The 14,464-nt window shown below is 36.2% G+C and overlaps 1 protein-coding gene across 1 annotated transcript in view; it reads right to left on the bottom strand.

The window, feature by feature from the left end:
* ZDHHC17 (zDHHC palmitoyltransferase 17) overlaps positions 1-14,464 on the bottom strand; it is an 82,058-nt gene that overhangs the window by 18,602 nt on the left and 48,992 nt on the right. Inside the window, 3 exon segments of the mRNA XM_086610890.1 lie at positions 6,103-6,203; positions 8,562-8,704; positions 9,765-9,890. Coding sequence (XP_086467016.1) covers positions 6,103-6,203; positions 8,562-8,704; positions 9,765-9,890 — 370 coding nt within the window.

Below are 14,464 nucleotides of genomic sequence, written 5' to 3'. Positions count from 1 at the left end.
GCTGTTTTCAGCAAGTTTATAATAGGGGGAAAAAAACACCAGCCATACTATAATCTAAACAAAGTTCTATTTGATACATTACAGATGAAAAGCTCTGATTTTAATATTTATTCAACCTTATTTCTTCCTGTTTTCTTCTACCTGCTGCCAAGAATAAGCCCATTCAACTTATTTGCATAGCTAGAGAGAGATTACATTTTCTTTAGAATACTAAAAGTATCACCAAGGTTTTTGCCAAAACAGTGAAAACTGTTTGTTCATTAAAAATACCTTAATCAGACATCTGTTACAAACAATAAAGGTACAATTGGAAAAAAAAAAATATATGTCCCATTCCTAATTACTATACATCATGTCTAGACTGTTAAAGAAGATAGAAAATAAACTGTCTTTCCCCCTACCCAGTAAAAGGGTTTTTATGACGTTTAAGTTTTGGAATTGTTTTTTTACTGACTAAAATTTGGATAACCTGTGTGATGAAGAAGCTGTCCATGGATCCAAGCCACATGAGTAGAAAATTCAGCATGTAAAATTTTTCTGAACTTACCCTTCCCCCATTTTACTCCACAAAACACAGAGAGAGCATAAGAGACTCCTCAGAGAGTCTTAGTTTTGCCTTTCCTTTTATCACAGTGGTGTCAGATGACTGCAATGGTGACAGTATAAATCGTGGCACATAAGGTACTTCTGTGCTGAGCATGGGAGATGTCAGGAGACTAAATGAGAAAGCAGAGTTAACTATAGATGAGTAGTAACTATGTAAAAGAAGGCAGACAAAGTCAGCAGTATTTTTCATTAGTATCTTCAAAAACTCATTTCTCCTAAGTTTTAAGCAAAACTGGGGAGAAGGGATGAAAACCAACCAGACTTTGAAGGAGAAGGGAAAGTCAGAATTGTCTTCTCCAGGGTATTTCTAGCATCTGATGTAGATGAACAACTCCAACTGTGGGATTCATCTCACCTACCTTAAATCACTCAGTATGCCTTCATATACAACGTAAATGAAAAAGCTACATCCAATCTAATTTACTATCAAGATATTTAAATTAAGTCAGAGAAGCAGTGCCCTACGAGTGGCTATTCTTCTCCACTGACTATGAAGAGAGCCTTAACAACTAACATAGATATGGATGTCCACACTAGAGGTATGTAAAATTATGGTGAACCCCCCTCTGAAGTTTACTTCCAAAGAAATCTTAGCAACTTTGAGCAACTCTCAAAACTCTTCATATGCAAGAAACCCTTGTAGGTTTGCATTAGTTACAGAGTAGGGAATCAGTTCTCCAGAGAGAGTGCCTCCTTTTGTCCTAACATCCTCATTTACAACTATGCAGGGAAAACTACATTACCATATTATTAAAGGCTGCAAAATGCATGATATAGCACGCATTCACCTTCTGCCCTGTTGCCAAGTTGCTGTCTTTTATGAGGTTCCCCCAGTTTTCATTATGAGAGACAAAAGCAGAAACACCCACGAAACAATTCCTACTTTAGTCCTAATCAATATCCTTTAATCATTAGAATGAGTACAATAGGCTGAAAACTACTCCAGGAAACCACTTAGAACCAAAAAGACCATCTTATTAAAAAGAAAACTAAAACCAAACAAGCACCTCACAACTCGTGGGGAGGTAAACATGTGACAAGCTAATTTTTCACCCTGAACTGCAGCTTATTTAAAAGGGCCCAAACACATGCAGCTTCCTGCTATCACAGCAACACATCATACAAGAGTCTGAAACCAAACCAAAGTGCATACTATATACCAAGATGCCCGCTTCAACTAACTACAAATCCAGTAATAAAGTCCTTTTCTCCTGAAGAGAAAGATCTGCAGCCAGAGTAAGCTGCCAGAGATCAATACGTGCTAAGGAACCCGACAATTCATAAATGCTGTGCATCTGGATCCAAGAGCACAGGTAGACAGCAGCAGGTAGCCACACAAGAAGCCTCAGTTGACTAGATATTTATTAAACAAACCCCATTTTTAATCAATTGAAGCTCTGCAAAAGCTCTCTACCTCTATCTTCTATCAAACATAAAGAAAATCCCTTACTTTGAGAAAAAAAATTCATTCATTGCCATCTGCCTCACTCCAGAATTTTTTATTTTTTACATTTAGAAAAAGTACGTAGACACAGAAACAGAAGCTTCTGATAGCTGGGCCCGGGGTTTGGATTTTTGGGGTCTTTAGTTCCTCTAGAAATGTGGCTGCTGGCTTCCTTCTTTCTGCATGCAAGGCTTTTCGCTGTTTTCCTGAAACTAATTTTGGTAACATGATATTTTGGTGTTTTTAACTGCTTAATTGTACCAATTGGTTTGTTACCATTTTTAAAACACTACGCTATTGTAACATCTTTATGAAAGCATGAAAATCATGATGAATTCTCTTACATCCAGTTTTTAAAATGATCCCTAATTGAAAAGTGTGCAGTGTTTCCTTCACCTAGAACTCATCAACACTTGAAGTATATTTGAAATAAGATAATCACAGTATTAGTCAATGATAAATTATTTAAAAAATTATAAATTGGCTTATATCATCTTGTTATCTCAGCATTGCAAGTAGCATGCTGTATCATAAAAGCTTAATTAATGCAAACTGCACGCTACTATTTGCATCAAATGGAAGTGGCAGAACTAAAAAAAAAAATACTGTGAATATTTTGGGTTACAGCAAACTCTGACATCTTAGAAAAACAGAGCAGTGTAAGAACTTTCTGCAACAGCAGGCACTATTTGTTCAGCTGGAACTGAAAAGACCGCGTGAACAACTGAGATATGAACTCGGTACATGCACCCTGAACTTTTACAGGACATAAGAGAACGTTCTACCTATAAACGTTAATGAAAAAGAATGAAATGTGAAATTCTAGTCTCATGTTAATAAAAGTAAGCTTTCAAATCCTCCCTCCCCCCTTTAAAAAGAAAACGAAATAAAAATATAGTGATTTAGTGCATAAGAATTTTGAGGGTTTTTTTCCCCACTACTCCGTAAACAGAAGATTAGAATACACTAAAAGAGCAAAATATAACTATCCTTTGTTATAGGCGAAATACAGTTAAAGGGAAGTGGCAAAACAGCAGCAAAACAGTGGCAGGGAAGCACAGGACCATAGACTTATATATCCATAAATATAGAGATCATAACTTCCTCATTCCCAGCAAGAATAGGATTTCTATGTTAACAAATATACCAGACTCAGAAGCTGCTGAGAAAAATCCACCAGAATAGAAACATCCATAAAGATTCAGTACACTAGATTAAACTGTTTGAATTTGCTTTCAAGATTGGTCTTTTAGAAGACACATCTTTAAACCTTCAAATTTATAGACTCTTTTCACATAACCACCCTAAGATTCAAGAAAACACAATGCTAATCTTTGGTTTTGTTTGTTCTTTATGACACGTTGTTTCAACTGCCCTTTTCTGGCTCATTAGTATTGAATCTAGAAGACCAGATGATCTTCCAGACACCTTCAACATATCTACAAGAAAATTCTTACCAAACACCTGAATATGAAAGTAACACTTGCAGCATTTAAGACTTTCAATTACTTATAATATAAAGTTCCAACAAGGCAATTTGTGAGCTGTTTAAGGTTAGAATTTTTTTTCCTGAGCAAAAGATGGTCAGAATTCACAAAAACTACCAGGACGAGTTTCATCACTTGAATATTACAGAGTATAAAGTAGTACTCTGGTCTGCTGTAAGTAATCATACAAAGCTGTAAAAATACAAAAATCCTTTCTCCAACCACAATGCTGTGCCTCAGGCTATAAAAATAAAGCAGGCATGCAATTTCTTTTTTCCAATAAAGCTACAGGGCAATTTTCCAGAAGAATCCTAGAATCACAGAATCATTTATGTTGGAAAAGACCGTTAAGATCATCAAGTCCAACCGTTAACCTAGCACTGCCAAGTACACCACTAAATCATGTCCCTAAGTGCCACATCTACATGTCTTTTAAATACCTCCTGGGATGGTGACTTAGGAATAATGAATTTGGAATCTCATTACAAAGACTTCCAATTAAAAATCATCAATTAAAGGAAGACGGCCTCAAGCACTAAGTCTCTAAAACTGCTTGTCACAGAGAATTGTGTCAGCTCTAATGAAAGCAATTAGTAACTGAAGTTTTTAGACTGCTACTACTGTGTACAAAAAGACTGCTGCAAAGATTTTGAGGCACTTATCTTAAATCACCGAAGCAGTACAGTATTTTATTGATATTCTGAACTCAGACTTTATTAGGGTAATTAATTGTCTATGGTTACTACTCCTAGTGGACAATGAACATTATCCTGTGACTAAAAAAACCAAAACAAACCAACCCAAACTTCAAGTTACCTTAATCAGAAAAGCTAACAGAAATAAAAATCTAGGCAAGTTGGTAAAAATATGAAGAAAATATAAGCTTCAAGATAAAAATCTCACAATTTGCCAGCCTTAAGAGATGGTTTTCTACATCAAGATAGAGGCCATCATTAAATTGTGCTGTCTATACAGCCATTCTAATATGGTCAAGGACTTTGATTTAAAGTTGCACACATTCTTAGACTTGGTTCAATGAACACTGAACATCTCAACATTCCCAACCCAAAACGTGTAATAGCATCAGCAAAAGTGAGTTTCTAAAGAAAACCTACAAGGTATGGACAGCTGAGATTCAGAAGTAAGATGGTGTAGTTATTATAACTGCCTTAGAAATTTGTCTTTTACTTTTTGCCAAAAGTCAGGTTTTCTTAACAAAAAGAACAGAAAAGCAATTTCATTCTAGACATATTTAGACAGTTCTACTCCATTCCATAAAAACTGGAAAAGTATACCTCCATTTTTAACTACTGTTTTTTAATGTGCATTTTGTATACACTTTTCCTCATTCTGCAGCTACTAGTAAATTTGAGTAAAACCATAGAAAAGCAAGACTTGTACTAGGACCAGCATTTCTAAGCAGCTATTTCAAGACACACTCACGCTAATATTGATAGATTTTTTTTTTTCCTTAACAGCTACTAGATTTTCATTGTTAGGTTTTTTTAAACGTGAAATCACAGTCACCTCCAGTCACATGGGACTGCGATTATTCACAGCAGCACCTTTGCAAACACTGTCAGCACAGAAGCCAAAGGCAGCACAGAAACAGGATCTCCTCTCTATTCTCAATCCAAAAATGTGAGGCTTACTTAGCTAAGGTTGGAGAATATATTAACAAGATGATAAAAGGGTTGCATTGCTACCATCCTGTTTCACGGTAATTCCTTTGAGCATAAAAAGAAAACCAGTTTCTAGAAAAGTCAAGCCAACATCCATCATAAGTATTAAGTTCACTTCAACTATTTAAAACTATGAGAACTGTATTAAACATTTAATAAAACATTAAATCTCCATTTTGTTTTCTTGTTTATTCTAATTACAACACTCAATTGTTTAAAAATTTTAATCTATTTCCTTAAGGTGGATAACTGACATTCTGCAGTGAACTCTGAATCAATTTGTACCCCTGTGAGTACAAAGTTCATATCTAGGCAGACAGTCAAAAATATGAAAAGATGGACATATGCAGAATTGCTATAATCTAGTGTTGTTAATATCTACATCTTCAAAGACTGAAAATACAGTTAACAAATATATATAAAGTTTGTATGAAATGGAATTTGCAAATTCTTTAGGAAGAACTAACGATAAAGCTAATTCCACTGGAATTGATACATACCATGAAATCACCTACTGATTTTCAGAAAAGCAATGTCTAAAATTGCAGTCAATTACACCTAGTCATCTCACAGCCAGGGCATATTTTTTAGAGTTGCTTACACTTCCGCCACTTAAGAAATTGGTAAAGCACAGGAAATTTTGCAGACTACTGTAAGCCAATTTTGAGGAAAATCTTTCACTTACTGAAATAAAGCAATAATGTGCACATTTTTAAAGCAATAAAATAATTACCATCAATACAGAAAGCAGTGTTTAATGGAGACAGTAATTTTCAATTTTTAATTAGTTTACTTACTTTTATATGTAGGATATATCTAGGTATTACCTCATACTACTAACATGAAAAAATATTTCTTATTACTGTACACAAAAAAAGGATATCATTCCAAAACCAGAAGAACCACGTCACGTACATCCAGAACTTCGTTGCCAAGTATATTCCAAGAGGCAGTGCACTGTGCATGGAGTGATCAAAGAATGACCTGTAAAGTACGGACAATGTCAAATGGTAAGTTTCGACTTATAAAATGTAAATTCTGAACTACTCATTTTGAAAAACACTTCCTGTTAAAATATGTACTACTTGGGATATTGCAAAACATGTCATAAAAACATTCACTTTTATCTTCAAAGTTCATGAGAAATTCTGGGTTTCAACCTGTGCAGATGAAGGTCCATGACTGAAGATTATTTAATTAAAATTTATACATTCACTTTTTAAGTGAATGTCAAGAACTGGATAAGAAAGGAAGCATAAGTAAATACTCATGTTAAAACTACACTGTGAAAGCAGCTAGAAATCTATGAGATTCCTAGCCGAGAGCATCAATAGTGCTGCAAACTGCATTTACTTACGAAATTTTAGTGCTAAAGATATTTTGCAAACCATATAACAGAAATTACGTATTAAAATTACTTCAGTAAGAAAAAAGCTTAAGAGACCTTGGTGTTATCAGCCTACATACTTGCAATATTTCAGATTCTTGAATCTTTTGCTTGTTAGAGATGCCAGTAGAAAGTTGGAAAAACACCCAGATTAATTCACTTCCCAAATCACTAGATTCGCCAAGTTCTAAGATAGAATGCTGCTAATTTAATAAAAAAAAATAAATTAAGCTATCAGAATTATTTTCACCTTCTTATACTCTTGCATTTTAAACAATATTCTGAGTAAAGAATATTGAGATGAACTCAATATTTACTTGAGACGAACTAAGTCAGTGACTAGGTAACTCCATATTCAAGAAAAAAGTTGCTAAATATATCAAAAGTCACACTCTGAACTGCTAAACTCTTTGAAATAAAGCTTCCATCATCTGCCTAAAGATCCTTACATTGATGCGTTTGGCTTTTTGACCTGGTGGTGCCTTCAGGGCTGCCATGGACAAATGTGTGCACTAAGTAGTTTCCATTTTACTCCTTTACTCCTTTGCATTAACTGTCTCTTCTCTAATGGAGGTCTTTTGAGAAAAATCATATAAGGAAGATAAGCAATAAGTAAATATACATTCGGACACAGTAGTCAGTGATTTCTGTGCGTTCTCTTTTGTGAAAGAAGTAGGAAGGAAAACACAGCTAAGCAAAATAGTTAAAATTCAATAGGGAAAGGAAATACTACTAGAACGATAGCAAAAGTTTCATTCAAACCTGGGCTTTGTGAAAAATGCTTCAAAAAGTATTTATACTAAACATTAAGCAAAGGATAAGATAAAGTAAGAATGTTAATCCTGAGTATGTGTCAGGTAGGTCAAAAACATAAAACTTGACAAAACATAGATCTAGAGAAACTTGAAGAAATCTTGTCCTTGCCTGCAGAAGGCATGGTTGAGGATTCACATTGCTGAGTAAACTACCTGTGGGAGTAGGTCAGCAGATTGCACAGTATCAGCGATGACAAAAAGACTAAACATCATCTCCCGCATGAGAAAAAGCCTGATACCCCCTCAGATCCCTCCCAGTGTACAAAGTTCACTAAGATTCTGTGAACTTGGTTTAAGGTACAGATATATTTTATCTTCCTCTTTAAACAGAAAGGAAGAAGGAAGAAGTGGTTCTAATAAACATGATTTTCAATGTCAGAAAAGCAGTAAGCTATTAAGTATGGAAATTACAAGCTCTTCTATACATACTACATATGACAATGAAACGCAAAGCATAGATGAAGTAGTCTACAGATCTTGAAAATCTGTTGGAGCGTGCGTGTGTGTGAATACACACTTGCATATGCCCATGCATTTACAGATAATTAAAGTAACCCCAAAAACAACAAAAATTCTTTACTACCAGGTAACAAATGAAAAACATTACTAGAAAGCAGTCTTTTACTTCAGTCATCCTCTTCCACAACAGAAGCTACAAAACTTGACTCTGACTTCATTTCTCTCTAGAAATCTCTTCAGATGCCTTTGGGTATTTAAACTCTAAAAAATTGCGGTTTAATAGCAAACTTGCACATACATTTTTTCTATTCCTTTCTAGTAACTTTTCCCTTGACTGTTTTCTTCAAAATTCACGCTGGTGACTCTTTGACGACAGACATTCAGCACCCTCCTCTGGAGAATGACTGAATTTCTCTTCTGCTGTTAGCTTGTATTAGCTCAGTGGTATTCACCCAAGGTAATTCCACGGCTATTTGCAAGACAACGGAGAATCACAAGAGCTAAAACTGCACAAGATTTTTCCCAGAAATAGTAACTAAAAACATTCCAACGAAAAATAAACGTTGCATGCCAAAAGCCCCATACAAAACATAGAAATTTAAGATTACTTATCCAATAAAGATAACAGCAAAATACTTCTGTGTGCACACTAAACAGACAGTGTCCTGGTAAAACACTTACTTTGAAAGAAACTGCACCATAGCCCAAACGCCACCATACATCAGCCCTTTAATGAGCCAAGAATCAATGTCTAGGTCTGCTATAAACCCAACCAGCCAGATTACTAGGAAAGGAGTTCCCAGCATCACCTTCTGACGGAATTCCTATATAGAAACAAATATCAGTAAGTAATTCTATTTTTAGGATCAGGCTGTATAACAATATTCCACAATAAATAAGACAATCAAAAAGACGTAAATAATTTTCCAGGAAGCTTGACATAGGGAGAGGAATCTTCATAAATTTTTGACATTTCCTATATTTACATATCTCTAATGTATGGGCAAGAAAAAAATATTCCTAAAATTTTACAGCAAATCAATACTTTTTTATTTATTTATTTTAGAATAATTGTCTTTTAGAGATTTTACTGTTCATTCAGAATAAAAGCAACAGGCGCTCTTTTTAAAGAATCTGTCAAAGTGTATAAACTATTACACAGCACATGGTAATCTCAGTGAACTCTAAAGACTGAAGTTATGCAAATAAAAGATAAAGTCATACTGAAGCATCTATGAAGAAAGATAGGATCTTTTTTGTCTTAGACTATGTGGTTATAAATCCTGAGGAAGGCACTGAACTCTTTCTGGATATTTATTCAAAGCATAGTGACGACGCACATGTGTACATAAAACAATGCACAAATCACTCAAAGTCAGGGTTAAAGCACAGGCTATAGCCAGTGCTTTAATCATCAAGATGCAACGTATCTTTAAATCAAGAAGTCATAACAAATCAGTGATAGCAATACATAATATTCAGCACAACATTCTGCATGGTAAGAAAACACTAGCTCTCTGGAAGCTCTCAAACTATAGGCAGTTAGATAGTTCTTCATTCTAGAGCAACAATTACCCTTTATACCCTCATTTCTTGTCTCCTCCCATCTGCAGTATTAAATAATAGTCTAGTGAGAAAAAGGCTTCCATATTAGCAATTCATATACTACATTATACTGCCAACACTGACTGCTCCTTTCATTCAACACAAAACACTACATAATTAGAGAGGAGATTTCTTTTGTCATCAAAAAAAGATGTTTCCTAAAATTGAAATTTGGGGAAACTACAGTACTGAACTGCTTACCTTGAACAAACACGCACACCCCTCCAAATCAACAGCAGCTGCAATAACGATTTATAGAAGAGTTATACTACTTCTTACCTTATCAGCTTTTAGTTTTCTCAGAAAGGATGGACTGTCATAACCCTTTGCCTGTCTTGCCTCCTGTAAGTGATTGATCATCCAAACGTTTTTCCTCTGTTTTGCTAGATCAAGCGGTGATTCTCCCTGCCAGGAGTATAAAAGTGGAAAACATCCAGTTTAAAAATAAAATGCATTCAGAGCACTTTTGAAACAGAAGATTGGCAGGTAAAAAGAATATATTCTAAATCAGTTTAGGCTACATCCTGGCACGCTTTTTTGCTCTGCAGCTTACTTGACACCAAACATCATTCATTACTTTCCGTCTTTTTCACTCTCTCATAGCTATACATGCGTGGACAAGTAGAATATTAAACGTGTGATCCTGACAACATGTATGTCCTGACACAGCAATAATTGTTGCCTTTGGCATAACACATCTATGTTTCACTGTTCCACATGCAGACACAGTCTACTAGTCTGTAAATGAAAGACTGTGCTTCCTCCCTCAGCTATTGACAGGCAGCAGAAATCAAGCAAAGAATAAGAGCTTGTAACCCACTGGATCATGGAAATTGTCCCAGTCTAAAGCCTGACTTGTCAGTTTATTCTCTGCCTTCTTGGCAGTGACATTACTAATATCATGGAATGTTTCTAAAAGGAATTTTTTTTATGCAAGCTTAACATTCTGATATTCATCTCAGTTACCGAAGTCTTAGGAAGAAAACAGGAAAGTATAAATTGATTGCTCATGTCCAACTCTTTCCAAAACTCTGAGCTTTTAAGTTTAGCTTGTGCTTCATGTGTTTTGGGTGCTAAGCCACCAATGATCCATGCTTTCTCTTCCCCTACTCTCAGAGAGGGCTGACAGACAAAGCAAAAGAGAGACAGAGAGAAATTATACAGGGGCCAAAGGTGCCTATCGAACTGATTTAATTTTATTGCTTTTTAAACATGTAGGAAGAGAGCTAAATGAAAGTTATTGACTGGGTCTAAAATTATAGAGGAGGCAAGAGACAACCAATTGCAGGTACCTCCAGCTTCAGTTTTGCATTTGACTCCTCCTCTCTTCTACTGGAGTTAACTCCCCTCCTAAACAAGCCATTCATGGAGGCTTGAAAAATGGCTGAATCCTCCATCGCTCGGCCCCCTCCTAAAAAAAAAGTGAGACAGGTACCAGAAACTGAAATTACCCAGAATGGGCAATAATTACTACAGACAGAAGAGATTTCAAAGATTTAAAAGTACAGTTAGCTACTGATATCCCATAGAAAGACAATGGGAATTGAGTACTTAACTGCTATTTTTGCCTTTGAAATCTTCCTCCTAATCTCTAAAGGGAGAGTAAATAGCACAGACTACAGATTATGAGGTGAAGCTTTCTGCTGCTTGACGGGATCTTGCACTCCTGAGCGAGAAGTTTAACTAGTTAAAAAAGTTTAAAAATAATAACCTTTTGACTTAACTTGGCTTCAAAGTTATTTAGCCAGATGTTTAAGAAACAGATTAAGTTACCTCCATCCTCAACAGAAATGCCTGAAATCAAACTATGGTGCCTGCTTCACCACAAATTTAATAGCACCTTGAATTGCTAATATCTGGAAAACCCCAGAGATGCTGTTGTTTTAATACCACCTTATATATCCAGACTGTAAAGATTACCTGTGGACAAGCAATTCCCCCTGGGAGTTGATCTCCCAAGTAAATCCTGAAGTTGTCTTGGGGTCCAGCTGAACATCCCTTCCACTAGTCATGGGCCATGAGACACCTAGGAACTGCCTAGATAAAAAGATTGAGGGAGCTTTAAAGAAGTCTTTGACTATGCTTCTCATCATCTGGTCATTTTAATACTTTCCTTGTATTCACAGGGGTGGTGGATGGCTGACTTGCTTAGAAAGCAAAAAAAAAAAAATCAGGGAAATTAATCTAGTAACTTACTTAGTTTGCTAGCAAGCAGTAAGTCTTCATTAGTATCTATTTTAAGTGTTTATATAGGAAGAATAATCTGAAGTGTCATTACTATAGGGAACTTTACATGTAGATTTCCACAGACAAACCTACAGGTACACTGCATAATTAAGAAACTACATCTAAAGTCCGTTCAATGACTCATTAACAGATTCAAAAAACCAAAAACTTCCTTGAACCATAAAAGCTCTTTTCAGTCTCTATCACTCTCCAGAGAAAATAGAGCTTCTGCTTATATTTAAATAAAATTTACAGGTTTCCCACTGACCCCCAGTGATAAACTGACTCCCTGTGTAATCCTGTCCTCATCTAAACAATCTGTCTACTGGTACGGTAAGATAATTTCCTTAACAAAAAACAAACAAACAAACCAACCAACCCCACTCTACTTTGATTAGTGAAAATCAGCTTCTACCTCCAGCTGCAATCCAGTTCTCAAAAAGGTGGGGGAGAAAACCCCAAACTATCTCATTACCAAAAAAGTATTACTTTCTTGTACAACATAATACAAAGAAGATAAATAACAAGAACAGGACAAACCCACTGCTTGTATCAAGCTGTATTCTAGAATAAGAGTGCCATCGTTCATACACTACTCAAGCTGTCACGCAAAGTAGAAAGAGCAACTTGATGAGAACGACTGGTTCCCATTTGTTCCAAGCCCGGGCGGCCGGCAGCGCGCGCGCCTTTCTAACACCGACTGCCTAGAGCTGATGACAACGAGGTCAAAGCTCGCACCTAATGTTTCAGCCACTTCACAATTTGAAAAAGATGAATGGCTTTCAGTCAATGTGTTTCTTTAACCTTCGCTATCTTACCACTATTCTTGGTCAATTCCACAGGCTAGATGAGAAAAGGACTTCACTAGATAGTGCTGCAGAAATCTGGAGGTGACTGCATCAGAAAGGAGCCTTTCGCAATTCCTTTCATTTCTGGGGAAATACGAGCCAGACACCTAACAACTGGTTTTTGGCTCAAAGAAAACTTTTTTGCTGAATAATCAAAGGAGAACCACAAAACTGAGTTTCTATATACCTGTAAAAATCAACCAAATTCTTACGTTTCCTATATGTTTACTGTCACCCAAATCAGCATCTGTTATAAAGCCACTGGCAGGACGGCAAAAGTGCAATGGCTAGAATGATTTTGATCCTCTGAAGATCCTAGAAACCTGGGAAGGCATGCAAGAAACCTAGTCTCCACTGCAGAAGGCAGTGAATGAAACCAGGCACACGTCTTCTGGCATGACTGGAAAGATATCATGATCCAGCAGGTTCAAAAACCTTTTTTTCTACTGACTTCTGCTGTCTGTCAATAAAAGAAGGAGAGACCATGAACTGCTTCAGGCTTGCAGGTTCTTTTTTGTTTGGCCAAACATACAAATTTTTATTACAAATTTTCTAAGAGTCCAGAAATGTAGGTAAGGTGATTACTTTAAAACTCTAATCACACTAATCAGTCTGCCATCATCAGTATGACACATTTGATTTTTTTCCCCCACAAAAAACCCTTGATTTTTACCATTAGGTGGCATACAAAAAAAGCTTTTCAACAGTTTACAAGAAGTGAGACTAGAAGCATAATCCATCCACACAACTGACCTTACAGACCAGGAATAATTATTATATATTCACATCAGTAAATGCAAGAGGCTAATTGGTTTGTTTTAAACACGTTAAAAGTCATGTGATTTTTCTAATGAGTTTTCATTCATGATCATCAGTATTTCTGACATTCTAAAGTGGATGTAGGACCCAGAAAGCTACTAGCAAAATTTGGCTGCACCCTTGAAAAGACTGTTCCATGCTGTTCAAGAAAATGGGTGCATATATGTATTTTTTAGCATATTTCTGTCACTTGTGGCCAAGCAAAATAGGCCCTGGCCATCTAAGTCAGTAGGGAAAATGGTGAAAGGTCTAATAAATTTAAGTATTTAATATTTTGTAAATGTAGATTTACAGCTGTATTTTCCAGTGTAATCACTCCATCTGTAACACTCATTAAGTGGAAAAGACAAATATTTGAAGAGAAATTGAGTAGAGAATTCTTTTTCTAAAAGTAAATTCTTCTCTGACACCACAGAAGAAAGAGCTTGGGTGGTGAAGTGCATCTAATTTGATACTCAGAATAGTCTGGAGGCAATGGACAAAACCATGTTCAATAGCTGCACCTTCCACTGCTGGAGAAGCTCATAGGCTCCAAGCCTATGGCATGAATTTTAACAGCTGCTTGACTAGTCTAACATATGTTAGGGATGGGCTCTGTTAGTGCTGAACCTAGCTTCGTCATTAAGAGGTTGTGGCAGAGTAATCAGGTGCAAAAAAGAGCCCATTTTCTTATTTTACTCCTACCGGTACTTTCAAGTCTCCAACTTCCTTAGTGCCACTGGGAGATATACTAGAGTATTTGCCATCTCTCTGCAACAGGACAGAGATGTCTCACATCTCACTCCAACAGTCATCCCAGAACTTCACTCGAATCATAGAATGGTTTGGATGGGAAGGGATGACGTGGTCAGATTTCCAATTTTGCATCCAAGTGCATGGGTCTTCACGTATGCAGTCTAACTGCACACCCCACTCCCACATATTTTCACATAACCATTGGTAAATTATTCACACGAGTACTTTTGAAGGTGCAGATTTAGCAGTTATGCATCACTGTCAGGAAAAAGTGATTCCCAAACTAAAATTAGTGGTATGCCTTTTGCTCCATCTTCACGATCCCACTATACCCACAATAATAATCTATTA

This window comes from Tauraco erythrolophus, chromosome 4 (genome assembly GCF_009769465.1).
Source record: "Tauraco erythrolophus isolate bTauEry1 chromosome 4, bTauEry1.pri, whole genome shotgun sequence".
NCBI lineage: Eukaryota > Metazoa > Chordata > Aves > Musophagiformes > Musophagidae > Tauraco > Tauraco erythrolophus.
This window is presented reverse-complemented; position numbering and strand designations above follow the sequence as displayed.